This window comes from Gekko japonicus, unplaced genomic scaffold, assembly GCF_001447785.1.
Source record: "Gekko japonicus isolate JY-2015 unplaced genomic scaffold, Gekko_japonicus_V1.1 scaffold202, whole genome shotgun sequence".
NCBI classification, from domain to species: domain Eukaryota; kingdom Metazoa; phylum Chordata; class Lepidosauria; order Squamata; family Gekkonidae; genus Gekko; species Gekko japonicus.
In genome coordinates this window covers 108,159-125,371 of record NW_015170893.1, presented here as the reverse complement: position 1 = coordinate 125,371, position 17,213 = coordinate 108,159, and the positions used below count along the sequence as shown (strand labels likewise).

General features: G+C 44.4%; 1 protein-coding gene across 8 annotated transcripts in view; it reads left to right on the top strand.

The window, feature by feature from the left end:
• Nucleotides 1-5,251: 5,251 nt before the first annotated feature.
• Nucleotides 5,252-17,213, top strand: part of DDX3X (DEAD-box helicase 3, X-linked) — a 31,236-nt gene continuing 19,274 nt past the window's right edge. For 2 of the 8 annotated variants that reach the window (XM_015418475.1, XM_015418473.1), the window contains exons 1-6: nucleotides 5,252-5,618; nucleotides 7,079-7,136; nucleotides 8,554-8,604; nucleotides 11,513-11,572; nucleotides 13,256-13,387; nucleotides 14,512-14,632. In XM_015418475.1, the coding sequence (XP_015273961.1) occupies nucleotides 5,574-5,618; nucleotides 7,079-7,136; nucleotides 8,554-8,604; nucleotides 11,513-11,572; nucleotides 13,256-13,387; nucleotides 14,512-14,632 (467 nt within the window). In that variant the 5' untranslated portion in view covers nucleotides 5,252-5,573. The remainder of the gene's footprint in view (nucleotides 5,619-7,078; nucleotides 7,137-8,553; nucleotides 8,605-11,512; nucleotides 11,573-13,255; nucleotides 13,388-14,511; nucleotides 14,633-17,213) is intronic. The other 6 variants (XM_015418479.1, XM_015418478.1, XM_015418474.1 and 3 more) reach the window with 5 other exon arrangements.

Genomic DNA, 17,213 nt, shown 5'->3' with positions numbered 1-17,213 from the left:
TGATTGCTGCCTCCTGTACAATGTCATAAACCTCCATCCATACTTCTTCAGGCACTCTGTCTATCAAATCTAGTCAAACCTATTGTTCACCTCCACTGTATATTCATCAGTGATATGCTCTGGGTCAAACCTGAATGGCCTAGTGGTTTAAGAACATAAGAACATAAGAGACGCCAATGTTGGATCAGGCCAAAGGCCCATCCAGTCCAACACTCTGTGTCACACAGTGGCCAGAAATACCAGTGCCATCAGGAGGTCCAGCAGTGGGGCCAGGACATTAGAAGCCCTCCCACTGTTGACCCCCCCCCCAAGCACCAAGAAGACAGAGCATCACTTGCCCCAGAGCCCCTAGCTATACCTTGTGGCTAATAGCCACTGATGGACCTCTGCTCCATATGCTTATCTAATTCCCTTTTGAAGCCGTCCATGCTTGTAGCACCCACCACTTCCTGTGGCAGTGAATTCCATGTGTTAATCACTCTTTGGGTGAATAAGTACTTCCTTTTATCCGTTCTAACCCGACCGCTCAGCAATTTCATGGAGTGCCCACGGGTTCTTGTATTGTGAGAAAGGGAGAAAAGTACCTCTTTCTTTACCTGCTCTTTCCCATGCATAATCTTATAAACCTCGATCATGTCACCCCTCAGTCGTCTTTTCTCCAAGCTAAAGAGCCCTAAGCGCTTTAACCTTTCCTCATAGGGAAAGTGTTCCAACCCTTTTATCATTCGAGTTGCCCTTTTCTGCACTTTTTCCAACGCTATAATATCCTTTTTAAGGTGTGGTGACCAGAACTGCACACAGTATTCCAAATGAGGTCGCACCATTGATTTATATAGGGGCATTATGATATTGGCTGATCTGTTTTCAATACCCTTCCTAATAGTCCCCAGCATAGCATTGGCCTTCTTTATTGCAGTCACACACTGTCTCGACTTTTTCAGTGAGTTATCTACTACAACTCCAAGATCTCTCTCTTGATCAGTCTCTGCCAGTTCAGACCCCATCAATGTGTATTTATATTTAGGATTTTTGGCTTCAGTGTGCATCACCTTGCACTTGGCCACATTAAACCCCATTTGCCATGTTGACGCCCACTCGCCCATCCTTGACAGATCCCTTTGGATTATAAATCCAATCTCTTCTCTTCTTCTTAGAATTGCAAATGGCAAAATTTCTATGAATAACTAAATAATAGGATAACAGCACATAAAACCTTTGTAACTCATACAGTTTGTAACCTGTGGCCCCGGTCACACGGCCAAGTTGCCGCGGGAGAGGCACGGATGGTGGGCAGATTATCTGGGCGCAATCACACCCCAACATCTGGGAAGTGGAGCGCACCCGTGGCTTACTGCCGAAGTACTAGTAAACGTTTGCCACAGGCTGCCTCCAGACGCCCGTGGTGTGATCGGGCCGGCGTGCGGCATTCCCCTCCGGTCCCTCGTTTACCCGCTGGTGCCGAGGGAAGGACCCGTGGTGTGCCGCCGGCGCGTCTGATCACGTAATCACGGATCAAACTGCGCCGGGCAATTAGCCACACCTCCCCCCGCGATATCCGGCCCGTGTGACCGGGGCCTGTGTTTGGTCCACAGAACTCAATGATGCTAGGAACAATGTTCTAGATAAGCCAACATGGCTTATCTGTTAAAAATGTGTGAATTTTCAGGAGTTTATTAGAAAGCAGGGAATACTTTCAAATGATAAGAATGTATAGATTTATTTAATATTTTGGAAGATTATGGATAAATATGGGATAGGTGAAAAGTTCAAGAATGCGATACAAGAAGTATATAAAGGAGGGAAGGCAGTCGTAAGGGTAAATGGTGGGCATTCAAGGGATTTTAGTATACAGAGAGGAGTAAGGCAAGGATGTCCTCTCTCTCCATACTTATTTATTATGGGAATTGAGACACTAGCGGAAAGAATAAGGAACAATGGTAGAATAGATGGATATCACATTGGCAACGAGGAACTAAAGATAAACCTGTTTGCAGATGATATAATGGTAGCTTTGACAAATCCTAAAGAGGGAATTAGAGAAATAAGAACTATATTGGAGGATTTTGAAGCATATTCAGGGCTAAGAGTGAATATAGATAAGTCTGAAATCATGTACTTCAATGTAGGTATAGTAGAAAGAAGAGAAATTGCAAAGATGACAAAAATAGGATTAGGAAACCCGCAGAACGTAATGGGGTGGGGCATACCCAATTTGATAGGCTATGATGAGGCTTTTAATGTTAAGTCATTGATAGAAATAGGAGAGGATGTGGATTGGAAATGGGTTAGATTGGAAAATGAATTAAACAAGGGAGCCGGGAGATTTGGTATCTTCACAAGGGAAGTGAATAAGGAATATGGTAAAGCAGTGGGACATAGGAGAACAGCACTGAAAATATGGAAAAGGTGGCAACCCAGATGGTTGAGTAAATCTTCTGAATGGGCACCACTAGAAAGTTTACACGAGGAAAGTGGAAAGTTCTTAAAGATTAACCAGAATAAGAGATATGTATGAAGAAGGTGGTCAACTTAAGCCCTTACAAACAATAATTGAGAGGATAGGAAAACAGCATTGGTTGAAATTGATGGGACTATACAATGCAATTTAAAAAAGCAGCAAAAGAGGGTGGGAGATTCAGAAGAAATCGCAGAAGCACTGTACAAGGAAAAGAGAAAGACTACTAGAGGTCTAGTGGGTAAGATATATAAAAAAATGACTACTAATGAGGAGTCTATAATTAAAAGTATTCAGGAGAAATGGTATAAAGGAGGACTGACTTCAGAAACAACCTTAAAAAAATTAATGACAGGGGTCAAAAAGATTAAATTTGACAAATTTAGAGAAATGGAGCTGAAGTGTTTTACTAAATGGTATCGGACGCCAGCTCAACTAGCCAATATGATATCTGGGATGAGTTCGAACTGTTGGCACTGCAACCAGGCAAAAGGTTGGTACTTGCATATGTGGTGGGAATGTACCAAAGTTCAGGATTTATGGAAGAAAATATTGGATAGGGTAAAGGATAAGATAGGTGAATCAATATCAATAGGCATTAATTTAATGACATTAGGTATCTTGAAGAGTGAGACAATAGAAAGTAAATACCAAGAGGTACTTAAGGCGATGATATTAGCTGGGAAAGCCGTTATAGTATTAGGATGGAAAGACAATAAGTGGACCATGGAGAATTGGAATAACTATCTTTTTAAATAAATCCAATCAGATACCGAAGCCTTGATGATGGAGGAGAAAACCTGGGAGGAAAAGAAGAGACGGATAAGAGAAAAATGGTTGCCCTACTTCGATTGGATCAAGGAGGATGAAGCCAAGAAGGACATTCATTGGAAACTTTGGACTTGGTGCCCATGGCTGAAGCAATGATGGAAGAAGAAAGGGGGGGGGAGGACTGAGGGAAGGGAGGGGGGAAAGGAAATATTTGTATAAGGACGAAAACGTTGACTATAAGACCCTTGGTTAAAATAAAAAGCAATTTGTTAAAAAAAAAGATTTAATATATAACCCACTTTTCTCCCCAATGGGGAGCCAAAGAGGTTTACACATTATCTTCTCCATTTTATCCTCATAACACCCTGTGGGTTAGATTAGGCTGAGTGTGCAGCTGGCTGAAGATCACCCAACAAGCTTCAATGGAAGAGTGGGGACTGCAACACCAATCTCCCAAATCCTAGTCTGAGACTTAAACTATTAAACCACACTGGGTCTCATAACCATACAGTACTGAACTTAAGTACTGTGCTTTCCCCTAAGATCAGTTTCTTGTTGGATATGAGAAACACAGTTTTATAAAAGACTGAAGACCAGCACAGTGTTGTCATTTTGGAGGTTCTGCAAAATTGAATTAAGGAGGGTGTTTTCATGATGGTGGGGTGTTGTATTGTTAGTCTTGATTGATTATGGATTATTATGTTTTACTGCATTTGTTATTATTCTAAGGGTTTTCTTAAGGAGAAAGGCAGATTAGAAATGTTGTAAAATCACAACAGAAATACTGTACAATAAAGGAAAAAGTTGGTTTACAGTACACTTTTAAGGTAGGAGGCTCATTCAAGAGCCTGTGTGCTGCAGCAAAAATAAAGAGGTCTACTACAATGCTTTAAAGAGTAGCTAATTTTAATTCTACTATAAGCCATTGTAGACGAGAGCCCACATCTTCAGATAGTGAGTGAATCCTCACTTTTCTTCCCTTTTATTTAGCGTGTTTGGAAAAAAAATCACAACAGCACCCTCAAGGGTTCTTGAAATGCAGAAAGTAAACAGTGTAATATAATTACTTAAAATATAAGCACTATCAGGAAGAAATACGGATACCATTAACGGCTGCTTGTTGTTTGGTTGCAAGCAACTGATGAAGACGGATGGATGGCTTTGTACCTAGCAGGCCTATTTGAAAACTACACACTTTACTAAAGCAGCTTAATGCTGATACAGATCACTGCATAGCCGCTAGCTAAAGTACAATCTTCGCAGGAAGCAGGTTCTCCCCACTTCCCTACGTCCGAGGAGAAAAGGATTTCTCATCGCTTTCTAACGTCCGCTGCTCCTCCTTTAGAAAAGAACTCGAGGCAGAGGAATGTCCGAAGATGGCTGGGAGGGACGGGGGACGGCAGGTGAATGTTTACTGGCACCAGAACATGGAGACACCCTGAACCAGGGAGCCTCCTTATTGTGAGGTGTTTACATGACAGAGGCAGCTCTCACTCCTCCAGGGCCGCCAAGTGAAGTCGTTGCCAGGCTACCGGCCCTAGGTCACACAGGGGCCAGAAGAGAGTGGCGCCGCGCCACCGCCGTGACACAACCCAACTCTCTCTCCTGCGCTTCCCGCAGCCTCCGAGACACAGGCCGCGGCCTCGCCGCTTCACCCCCGCCGCTGCTACCCCCCTCCCTTCCCCCTTCCCTATCACAGGCTACCCCTCTTCAGTAGCCGGCAGCCGCAGCGAAACCTAAGATGGCTGCAAGACCCAACAGGGATGCCCACGTGACTTAGAGAACTCCTGTTTTGCGACCTGCGAAGACTTCATTGGCTTGAAAACTCGCGACATCTTAGGGGAAAAACGAAAAAGGGCGGGGTGCAAACTTCGGAGATTTTCGCAAACTAAAACGGTAGTGGGAAAGGGGTAAAAGGAGGAAAGATATCGCGAGAACAACGCTGTAAACATTGTGTAAGAAAGCATCGCGATACCAGCTAGAGCCTCCTTAATCGGGACGAGCCTACAGCCTTGCCTAGTTCTCGCGGTACTCTTGGGATTTCTTTGCCCTCCCCCCACCTCTTTCTGCGGAGTGAATAGTTCTCCCCGCGATACCTTTTGCTGCAAGCAGAGGTGGGGGGAGGGGACCGAGAGGAGGAAGAAGGGGCGTGGTTTGCGCGCTGAAGTCAGCACGGCAGCTCGGAGGGGGCGGAGGAATATATAAAGACCGGGGCCGAACAAGGGGGGGTTCAGTTAGAGAAGCGATTCGAGTCGACGGTGAAGCAGCGGCAGTCGAGGCCAGTTTTCTACCGGGCGAATCCGACTTTCTCTACGCGGAGCGGGACTTCCCGAGACGATCTCTCGTTATGAGTCATGTGGCAGTGGAAAATGCCCTCGGTCTAGATCAGCAGGTGAGGAAGCCGCGGAAGGATCGGGGTGGGTCGGGGGCGTCGATGGGGTTGCTCTTCCGCCCAGCACTCATTGGGGATGCTCGGTGGTATTTAGGCCCCATTTTTCGCCTTCCACCCCACTCTTCTCGGGTGGCCTCATAGTGGCGCATTTAAGTGTGACGCAGTTTCTTTTTTGTGGAGGCCGCCTCATCAGCGCACAGGGCCGTGAATCCTTATTGGATTGGGGTGGACTGGAGAGGAAAGGAGGGAGTGAATGAAGAAGTAAGGGCGGTGTTGGAGCGAATAAAGATGGTAGTTGAGGCCGAGCGCTGCCGGGCCGTGCGAGGCCTGGACTGTTCCTGGGGCTTTGTGCCGCTGTAAGGATGGCTGTATCTGCCGGGCCCCCTGGTGGCCAAGGATGGCACGCCAGCGGGTGGGGGGGGGACAACGGCGGCCATTGTGCGTGTGACGAAGCGAGGAGGTGGAGGGGGGGACACGCGCGTGCGCAGTTTCCGTGCCTATTTGGGGGGCGAGGGAGGGGGAGCGGGAACCACAATGGCGCCGCTTCTGTGGCGCGCGCGCGCGCGCATTCTCGACTTCTTTGTCTTCGCGGCTCGCAAGAGGGTGGTGGGTGAGGGCAGGCGCATGCCGTGGAGGCCGGATTCTGTTTCGGTTCTCTTTCTCGCGCTTCCTCAGTCTAGGAAGGGCTTTCTGCTACTGCCGGCTGGTTGAGTTTGTTCCGCGTGAGGCACGACTGGGGGGAGGTGTTGGTGCGAGCAGCGCTCCTCTCCTGCCGGCTGCTGAAGTAGGTCATGGAGCCCGTCGGGGGGGGGGAGGAGCCACGTGACTGCCAGATTAGTGGCTGCTAGTGAAAGCCCTGGATGCGATTCGCTGCGGTGGAGTTCTGCAGCCGTAAACACGGGGTGTAGGGACTGAAAATAAGGCCTCGGTGGCGTTTCCCTTTATTTGTCTTAAACGTTTGTCCTGTGCATTACTGTTTTATTATATTGGGGCTTGCTTAAAACTAAAAACGCTTAGGATCGTGTTTCTGAACAAGCATTGGTGGATTTCTCCCCCTGAAATTTTGGGTATACTTTCCCCTGTGGCTGCAGTTGTGGAAAGGGGGCATCTTCTAGTCAGCCGAAATAACGTTATATAAATATGTCAAGAGAATTTTTAGCAACAGTTTCTGTAACACTGATACTGATTTGGAGGTTGGGTGTATTTTTGGATATGCATAATTGGTAGCCAATTGTATGAGTAGCCTGAATACTGGAACTGACACAACTTCCTCCTTTATCAAGGAAGAGATACCAAATCTTTTTACCAGTGATTCTTTTAAAAGGTCTGAAGTAAATAAGATGTTGATTTAAAAATCCAGGTTGTAGTGCCATGAGAACTGCTGGCTGAATTCTTAAAGTGTGGGTTTTCTTTGAGGATTTAGAGGGCATGCAACTAATGCTATTGTTTACTGTTTTTAGTTTGCTGGTCTAGACTTGAATTCCTCAGACGCTCAGAGTGGAGGAGGTACAGCAAGCAGTGAGTATATAAATCCAAAATTTAAGTTATTGTACTTTTAAGGTTTAATTTTGCAGCCGGAAGTTCTAGTTCTTTTAGTATTATGCACCACTAGGTGGTGAGCTAGGCATTTCAGGGATGGTTTGTCGTTGCCTGCCTCTACGTCAAGACCCTGGTATTCTTTGGAGGTTGCCCTTTCCAAATACTTGCCAAGGCTGACCCTATTTAGCTTTTGAGATCTGATGAGACTGGGCTAGTTTGTTTCTGAGTGTTGGATGCATATAAAGGCAAAACCTTAGTACTGTGTCCAATACCTAGATGGAGTACTGAATCAAGTTCTGGTTCTTACCTTTAAAGGTTTAGGACCGTTGTATCTCTCTTTACAGCCCTCAGAGGACCTTACATTTCTCTGGGAACAACTTATTAGTGATCCCTGGCCCCAGAACAGTCCATCTGTCCTCAGACAGGGTCTTTTCAGCCCTGGCCCCAACCTGATAGAACTCTCTGTCTAGTGAGACTTGGACCCTGTGGTACTTGATTCAGTTCTGCAGCGCCTATAAGATCCGGATGTTCCATCTGGCATACAATTGAGCACAGCCTTCCCTCTCTTCCTCCCTCTTCCTTTCTTTTTTGTGCTGGTTGCCCCCAGCTGTTCCCCCTGTGATGGATATTAGGGCGCCATCTGATGCAGTAAAGAAGTTTTTGGTTTAAAATTATAATATGGAATTTAAAACTAATATGTTGAATTTATTGTTTTTTGATGTAAACTGTCCTGAGCCCTGCTTGACAGTATCGGGAGTGGCATATAAGTCTAACTCTGTCATGAGTAGACTTGACCTATTGAATGTCATTGGTGTTGGAATTAATTTTTCTGGTTAAAAAAGAAAGTTTAAAAGATGAGGAGTTGGGAGCAGTGATGACCCTCGTTCCCCCTCCCCCCCCATGAGTGCATAAGGTTTTATGGGAATATATCTAATGAGATGTTATACTTCTAAGAGTTATGGGGCCCTGGTAGCTGAAATGGAATAAATGTATTTTTCCTTCACTACTAACATCATGAGCAGTTTTGAAAGTAATTGTTTACACAGTCATTCTGAAGTTTTTGACTTAGTTTCACATAAATATTTGGGTGAGACTACCATATTACTGTGTTTACTTAGAAGACCTAATTAGGCTTCTGTAGTCTCTGTGAAATTATGTAGGTATTCATAGTTTTCAGTCTGTCTAAGCATTTTGTTTGATAAAATCTTGTTTTTGTAATTTCTATTGAAATTATTTTTAAATGCCATCTTGTACTGTGTATTAATGATTTAACATGATGTTTTAATATTTTAGAGCTGGTATTGTTTGTATTTTATGCTGCAATCTGCCCTGAGCCCGCTTGTCAGCTGGGTGGGATAAAAATCAAATCAATTAACAATTGTTGTCTTGTTTTTAGAAGGACGGTACATTCCTCCTCATTTGCGGAACAGAGAAGCCTCAAAACAGGGTATGTTGATACATGAATATTCTAGTTGAAGTAGTGCTGTTGTAGTCAGTGCTGGCTCTCAGTTGAACTTGAACAGGAAAAGACTAGGAATTCTTGGTGACCAGATTTATTGAGACCTGATGTTAGTGCTTAAGTGCCTCAGAATAGGGGAACTTTTTCAAATATGTGCTTAGTTTTGCAGCTACAGTTTATATACATTTGTGTACTGGAGTGTTGTAAGTGTTCCCGCATTAAGAAGCTCTATGATAGAGAGTTAAATTGTTTTAATGTTACTTAAGAATCTGGTAAAGGGGTTGGGGTGTTGATTGCTTGAACAGTTAAGTAGTACTAGTATCCATGGTTGGCAAAAACTAGTCACCCATATTGAACCTGAATCATTTCTCCAGTAAGTTTGAAGTAGGTAAGTTGCAGAGGAGGCTGGTAGTTAATAGGCTGTGTCATTTTTAACTTGAGCAAGGGTCAGTCAGTAAAACGTATTTCCAAGACGCTATACTTGGAATGGAATAAGTGGTATCGTTTATTTGAACATGACTGTGTCGTGCAGTCAAGTGCTTAGTCTATCATGGAATGGGGGAGAATACACATGATACAGTGATTGTCTAACCTAGCATTGAATGTAGTGCAGTAGTAAGCCACAAGCATTTGATCTAAATGGCTGAATGTCCTAATGGAATATGTAGATTTTATTTGCAAATGGCTGTTAAAGCTTTAATCCTAAACAAAAACTTTAGATGTATTTTTGTGTGTGTTTTTTAAATAAGCGTTTAAAGTTTTTACCCCTTCTAGCAATTACAAGTACTCTGTTCAGTACTTCGGAGTTCTTTGAGGACCCCATAGTAAATTAGTGCTATAGGTTAGGGGTGCTTACCTTTCTTTTAATGTGTTTCTTCTGAGTGGTGAAAAGTATCCTGAACTACTAAAACATATTAATAGAGCTTCGTTTTAAGTGCTCTTCTTAGTCCATGTTATGTGTTTAGAATAGAACAAAGTTTAGTCAATACGTGGGGTGGGGAGCAAGCAGCCAAACAGCGTATAGAAAAAATCCTATGAAACAAAAGATTTAAACAAAATAAAGGCTAGAGAAGTATTTCCATGAAAGCACAGATTAACATGGTACTGTACTTTGAGCTTTAGCATGCACAGCAAAAAGTATTGCTAAGAAAGCTTCAAAGTAGAGAAACAATTGCCAATAATAACGAACTTGTGGGAAAAGGCAAAAAACTATTGCCATCACAAGATACCCAAATTTATTTCCCAATAGGATGACCCAGCACAGCTTCCCATTCCTAGCTGTCCTTTGTAATGACATCTCCCCTCCCCTTGCATGTCCAGACAGCAGTGCCCTGTGCCAAAGCTAGTTAAGCTGCTCCTTCATGCTAGCTTGAGGAAGTGCTCCCAATCTCTTCCACTCTCACCTTGGCTGCGCAGCACAGAAAATAGATATTGCTGGGTCTTCTTGGGCCCCATGAGCTACCACTTCTTGGAGACAGATGCTGCTACTTTTTGTATATTCCTTTTCTCCTGTATTGGCAAGTAGTAGGCAGGAAATACTATGTCAGAGGCATTGACTGTATTTCAAGGGTCGATGCCCAAATAACCATTATATTATAGCTGTTGACCTAAAGAATTTACTCTAAAACTGTAAAGCAACGATTGAATATATGTAGCCATACTAGTTAATTGACATGTTTCAGTCATCTTATTGGCAGCATCGCTCTAGTTTTATATACAAAGGCGTTTTATAGTATCATTACCACAAATTCTTCCACTGTGGTATCTAGAGATTTAATATGTGAGTTTCAGCCTCCAAAGCAGATGTTCTATCCTTGAATGAGGAATCCTTCCTATTTAGATTTTTGTACCTTGCTTTGCTTCTTAATAGGAAACAAAATAACCTGACATTGTTGTTTTTCTTTGCTTTATTCTGACAAGAGCTTTGTGAGGTACGTTAGGCTGAGAGTGACTGGCCTAAAGATAATTAGTGAGCAGTGGTTCTCCCAGATCCTAGTCCCAGCACTCATTACCACACACCATGCTAATGCACTCTTGCATGTTCAGTTAATTTAGAAACATCAGAACTTAGAAAAAAGAAATACATTACTTGGTGTTATATAATAAGCTATAATAAATAGGGCATTATACTTTGAATAATGTGCTCACCGTTGCTTATTTCTGGTATAGCAGACAACTGGACCATTGAAAGTGATTTTGGCTTCCAGTTGAGTCCTTATCTAGTAATATATCTAATTGTATTGTTTTTTTTTAAGTGTTTACTGTAATTATTCATGAGATTTGTTATGAACAGAAGCTGAAAGCTTAAGTAAGGTTTTCAAAGGTACTGAAAGGAAGATGGAGTTCATGAGTTTTAGTAATTCTCCCTCTAAGCTGTGGAGTCTTGTGAATAAAAGTGAGCTACTGGCATTAAAGGTGTGAGCAAGTGATTTGGCTACTGCATAAATTAGTTTGCTCTGGAGCCATCTTTCCTGAGCTAAGACAAAAATGTGAGCTGGGAGGCTAAAATGAACTAGCTCACACTAACTCAGCTTAGAGGGAGCACTGGTCACCACATGTGGCACTCACCTTATGATTGAAAGGGACATTGTTGGGTGTTCAGTTAGGGAGCAGCTCTCCAATCTGAGCTAGTAAGAAGCATGAGACCAATTTTTCCTCTCTGGCAGTGTTTTTGGGGATGGAATCCCTGTCTGAATCCCTAGCTTCATGCTTAATTATGAGCTTGAAAAAGATGCTTCCTCCTCTTCAGTGAGCATTTGTAGAAACAAGGCAGATAAGTAGTTTATCTTAGGCTGTTAAGTTTTCTTACAGGATGAAAAAAATCACTGTAGTATGCTAAAGTTTTATAAGTATGACTTGAATCGTAATGCTGGGAGTTTTCATGGCTTTCTTGCAGCAGGAAATGCCTGTACGGCAAGCTACTATTCCAATCCGGCAGTGCCGCCACTAAGATGTTGTAAGTTGGTGTCAGGCTGGAGTGATCTTAAGTTTGTCATTTGATAGCATGTTTCTAAGCATACTGCATAGCAGTAACTTGCAGCCAACTAACAAAAAAGCACATGGCTTTATTCCTTAGAGCAGATTGTCAGGCATGTTTTCTGCTACATTTAATATCTAAAGATTTCATCTGGATACTGGCTTAGTGTTTCTTTGTATGAAGCAAAAAGTACCACTGGGAAACTGTATTTGTATCTTGCATTTGAATACTCCTTATAGTTGTTAGGCAGAGGTACGTGAAAGGTATTTGTGATGTTTGCAGTATAAAACTTAGCAGTCATTCAGTCTCTATCGATTTAGCAGTTATTCTATCCTAGATTTCGAATGTTCAGGCCTAGAAGATCCAACTTTAGGTGCTGGAGTGGGGTTTGTTCAGCGCACAAACTAGCCGATCCGCTAGGTCTTTGAAACTTACCTCACCAAGCTTGCCATAGTATGACTACAAGATATAACCAACTTCTATATGCTGGTTGGTGATACATGAATAATAATGTGCCATTTTGGCCAGATTTAATTTTAGACATCAGAGTAGTCTCTTTAAAAGCTTATTGTATTGAGAGGTCTAAAAGCAAATAAACTGCTATAACCTGACTTTAAGTGGATACAACATATATTCCCTCCTAACATCCCCAGCAGCATCTGGGAGCGTGTCCTTTTACAGAGTTCTCATCCAAAATATTGAGGTTTCCAATAAATTTTTTTAAAGGTCTTCCCCCCCCCCCCAAAAAAAAAGTATATTAATATAACTGTTGTAAGCACCAACCATTTCAACAGAGAGCTCTTATAGGTATCTTGTCTGCTTGTAAATCAGAGGTAGTTGCAGTTGTTTATTCAGGGTAACCTGATACAGCCCATAGGATACAAGTTTAGAAACCGATTGTGAATACATAATGGCATAAACTTCTGTGGACCGTTCTTCAGTTTTGCAATCAATATTGTCCTCTGGTCGGTAGGCAGAAGCTTATGATTTTTGTTAGCCTTTAAGATACCTCAAAACTTGGTTAGCTACAACAAACTACGTGTTCTATAGAGTTTTCTACAGGTCTCACAACATGTGGTTGCAGATACTGACTAGAGTCTCAAAGTATTAATCTTTGTGAATTTTGTATTGGCAGCTATCAATGTTAGTCCTACACTTTAAAAGTTAATTTTACTAGGAAATATTTAGAATTGAACAGAATGCACAAATGCAGTTAATAAACAGCTGTGTGCATAATATTATATTTGAGCTTAGCATAGGATCTTGAGGCTTGCTTCCAACTGTTTGACTAGCTTTCCTAAGAACATTCTTTTGCTTATAGCATGGCAGCAAGTATTGGTGCACTAAGCTAATAGACATGAACCATTGCATTGTCTGTCTTAGAAACCCCTTGGCTTAGCTAAATACACGGTGTGCCATACATTTGTTTTGTATCTTTCATAAATCCTACTTGAGTGCAGCACCTTGACCAAGTGAAGGCCTGCATTTCTAACCAGGTCTTGGGGCCTGAAGCCATTCTTCTTTCTCCCAAGGAAGGGGGCCCTTGATGTAGACTTCTGGCAGCAAAAGTCACACTGGTGCTGTGGAGCTTGCAAAAACTTATTTGCTAGCACAAGTGACATTTTACCCTTTAATTGTTTGACTTTTTATTCTCTGCCAAAGATTCCCCCAGCTGGGACTCTCGTGGAGGTAATGGCTATATGAATGGATATGATCGTGACAGCCGGATGAATGGCTACGATCGTGATCGCGGTGTGTTTGGATCCAGAGGAGGATCTGGACGTGATGACAGAGGTGGGCGTGGGGACCGGTCACGTTTCATCCAACAGTTCTTTAGTGTCCAGTACTGCTCTTGCTAGTGATACAATCAACTTTTCTAGAGAAGCTTTTACTTAACAGTATGGTAGCATGAAATGGAGACTTCTTATGGAAGTTGGAGACTTTCTGTCAAACAACATTTTGAAAGCTGTTTTTCTGCCACACTGGAATGTTACTGAAATAGAGGCTTAACTGTGTTGGTTATTTATGTGGGATCTTGGAAGTATGAGTTTGGCTACAGCAAGATAATCCCATAGGGAATTTTGGAGCCAAAATTTGGTCCATTTCAGTATCTGTATTCCTGAATAGTAGCATGGCTTCTCCCCTCAACAGCCTAAGGTATTCAAAGTATTGCTTCAAAGTTTCATGTAAAGAAGCACCTATATTCCAAGTCTCAACGCCTCTATCTGAATGCTGACTTAGAATTTACATTTGGGTGGTAGAAAGTGATACTGATTCCTTTTCTAGCCCACATTGCAAATACTATTTTGTTGTATGTATAAGCATGTAAAATTGATGTGTTCTAAGATTTTACATTCCAAATTTTATGAACTGTTAAGCAAGGTTTGCCTATTAATCCTGCCACATGCAAAGATGCTGGAGTATGAAGAATTCTCATTTGGTATAGACAGACTTGGGTTAACTGAAGTATAGAAGGATCAGTAGCTGCTGCATGTCAATATGAACATTTTGTGTCATGGGCCATGGCATGGTTGACCTGCATAGGATACAGCAGCCTTGTTCAAGCCAGCAGGTATGAGTCTGTTCAGTGTCTGGATGTGTGATCATCTAACACTATATATGCTGCCTTAAGGTCCTTGGAAGAGGGGGGTGGGTGCAGGAGAAAAAACATAACCAAGTCTGGTGTTTACCGTGTGTCACTCTCATCAACAATAGACATTCCTAGTGTCTTGCTTGTAGTAAAATGTGCAATATGTGCGAAGATTGTTGGTGTTGCAAATAAAACACTTGGGGGATGTTGTCTCCTTAGTTGCTAAGAAAGTTTTATGGTGATGTCTGGGATTTTAGGCAATTTGGTTTTTACAGGTTGACTTGTTAGGTCTTTAGACAAGTTTTTAATTAGTGATATTTCTTCCTAGGATTTGATGGGTGGAACGCAGGAAGAGACAAGGATGCATACAGTAGCTTTGGTGCAAGAAGTGAACGTGGTTCAGGAAAATCAGGCTTCTTTGCTGACCGTGGAAATGGCTCAAGGGGAAGGTTGGTGTCTGAACAACTACAAGCACACTTTTTTCATTCTAAAGAACTGTACATAAGTAGAAGTGGTGTAATATCTAGAAATTGAGTTAGGTGCTTAGTTTCGCATTTCCTCAGATTGAGAGTAACATGAGAAGATGTAGCCTAATTTCAGACATGGCACAAGAGTTAATGTGGGGGGTGCTATAGTTTTGAATGTGTTTGGATTGTTTAAATCTTTAAAAGTAAAGATATTAGGTGTTACAACACTGGAGAAAATCTAATTTGTTGGGAGCAATGCTTTACTGTCCTGCTTCCTCTGCTTTGAGTGGCTACAACAGTTTTGTAGTTTGCAGAGACTTTCAGTTCTTAATAAATGTCTAAAACAAATAAACTGGTTTTACGTGCCATATAATCTAGTATCTAGATTTTTCCTCAAAAAGCTGTACTTGCCAGGGGAAACATTTTTATTCTTAACCCTGTATCATGAGTACATAACATCATGTGGGCCATGATGGATCTTGAATGGAGCTAAATGGGATGTCCCATGATGTCACCTGGCTCCGTTATGGCCCACATAACTGATTGGGGAGGGGGTGTCAGAATGCCTCAGCTGTTCAGTGGGCTCTGGTAGTCACACTTCTGCTTGGAAGATTTCCGCTTGTATCCCAGGACCTTGCGTAGAAATACTGGGTTGGGTCAACTTCAAGCCTGTAGAACAGCCAGGTTGGCACCTCCCAACTTATTGTATTACACAGTGTGTGAGAAGTTTGAGGGTGTTGGAATACTTCATTGAAAGAGCCTAATTGAGCTTCTGAAATTCAAATCCATGTAGAAATAATTGCATTAGATTTTTGTGCTCATAACGGGGAGGGAGGCTTCAGCAGGGCGCAGTATGGGAAAGGTTTTGTTGCATGGCTCCTATTGGAGTGGCCCTGGCTGACCTCTCCAGTTCCTGCATAGCCCCTGTGCTCGGTAGGACGACTGAGCTCCTACTCCAAGCTAAAAGGACTACAGTAGGCAGGAAATACTGTACAAAGTCAGAAAAAGTTCGGCTCCAGGACTGCAGAAGAAATTCTGCACAGCAGAGCCGAGGAAGACCAGGATCCAGAGGAAAGGTCAGACGTCAGCCACAGCTCCAAGGACCAGGAGGAACAGAAGGGAGGAGCGGCCGAAAACTCCCGAGGCTTCGGGAATTGGCCAGCTCGGAACAAAGGGAGCAGCGGCCGAAAACTCCCGAGGCGTCCAGCGGCCAGGAATCGAGCCGCCCTCCCCATGTGGCGAACCCCCTCCCCACGTGGCTAAAGATGGCGGTGCACAAGGGATCCGGGCCGCCGCGGGCAAAGAAGATCAAGCCAGCGCCGAGATCGGCTGGCGGAGCGACCAGCAAAGCCTCCGGGAAGGCAAAACGCTGCGGGAAAGCCACGGGGCCAGCAAGCCCAGCGGGTGAGGTCTATCCAGACGGGGGGGAGGCCGGTGGGGAACGAGCGGGACGGGATCGTCCCTGGCTCCAAACCGCCGCTTGTGCTGGGCACGGGGAAGAGCCCACGTAGGCCCGGAGTCCCGGCCGGGAAAACGCCGGCGCAGCCTGCCGGTGGCGACAAATCACCATCACGGCCACCTAATGAGCCCCCGGCACAGCCCAACGGCCTCGGTCTAACTCCAACAGCGCCCCCAGCCCCTGCGGGGCCCAGCGGCTTCGGCGCTCCACAGCCCAGCGAGCAGGGCCCAGCACAGCCCAGCAGACCTGGCCCAGATTGGCCAACTCAGCCTGTCCCCTTTCACCCTTGGGGGAACATCAGCCCGGCGAGTTCGTGGGCGGGGGGAGCGAGCGCGCAGCCGGCTCACTTCCATCCGGGCCCTTGGGCGCTTGCGACAGGAGCACAGCCGGCCGCTTTTCAGCCATTGCCAGCAGCCCCGACGTTACCTCCGTCAACACAGGCGTTCGCGGGTGCAGCCGACCAGGGCCGTTTCGTTCCTCCAGCCATGGCTGCGGCCCATCCATGGATGTGGCTGGTACTAGGGGGACCATGGAGCACCGCCCCATTTCCCCTTGCAGGTAACACAGAGGGGGCGCCTCACAGAACTCTCAGGCAGGAAGGGAGGGAGAGCGGGGTATAGGCTACACCAGGGGCCACAGGAGGAGGCGGAGACTACGCTCATCGAGCTCCAGTTCCTCTTCCAGCTCTCATCCCTCCTCCACAAAAAAGAGAGGACCCAGGCTCCCTAACCAAAATGAGGCATCTGAAGCCTCAGAGGCAGAGGGAGAACAGCAGCAGGCCACACCCTCGGGACTAGGCTGGCTCCTAGCTGGTGGGGGAATGGGGAGGCAACGTCTGCGCAGCCTTAGCGTTGAGCAGGCGGAGACGGCTTCATCCATTGCCTCCATACCACACACTGAAAAGGAGGAGGGAGAGTGGTCAGGGGATGAGACAGAGGTGAAACCCACCTCATCCTGCCTTTTCCAAATGGAACATTTCTAGCGACTACTGACAAGGGTCATCTCCACACTCAACTACCAAGTGGAGGTGACAGAGAAACCTAGGTCTTCCACCTCGGCAAAGCTAGACCCAAGAGGGTTCAAAAAGCCAGTAAAGGTACAAAC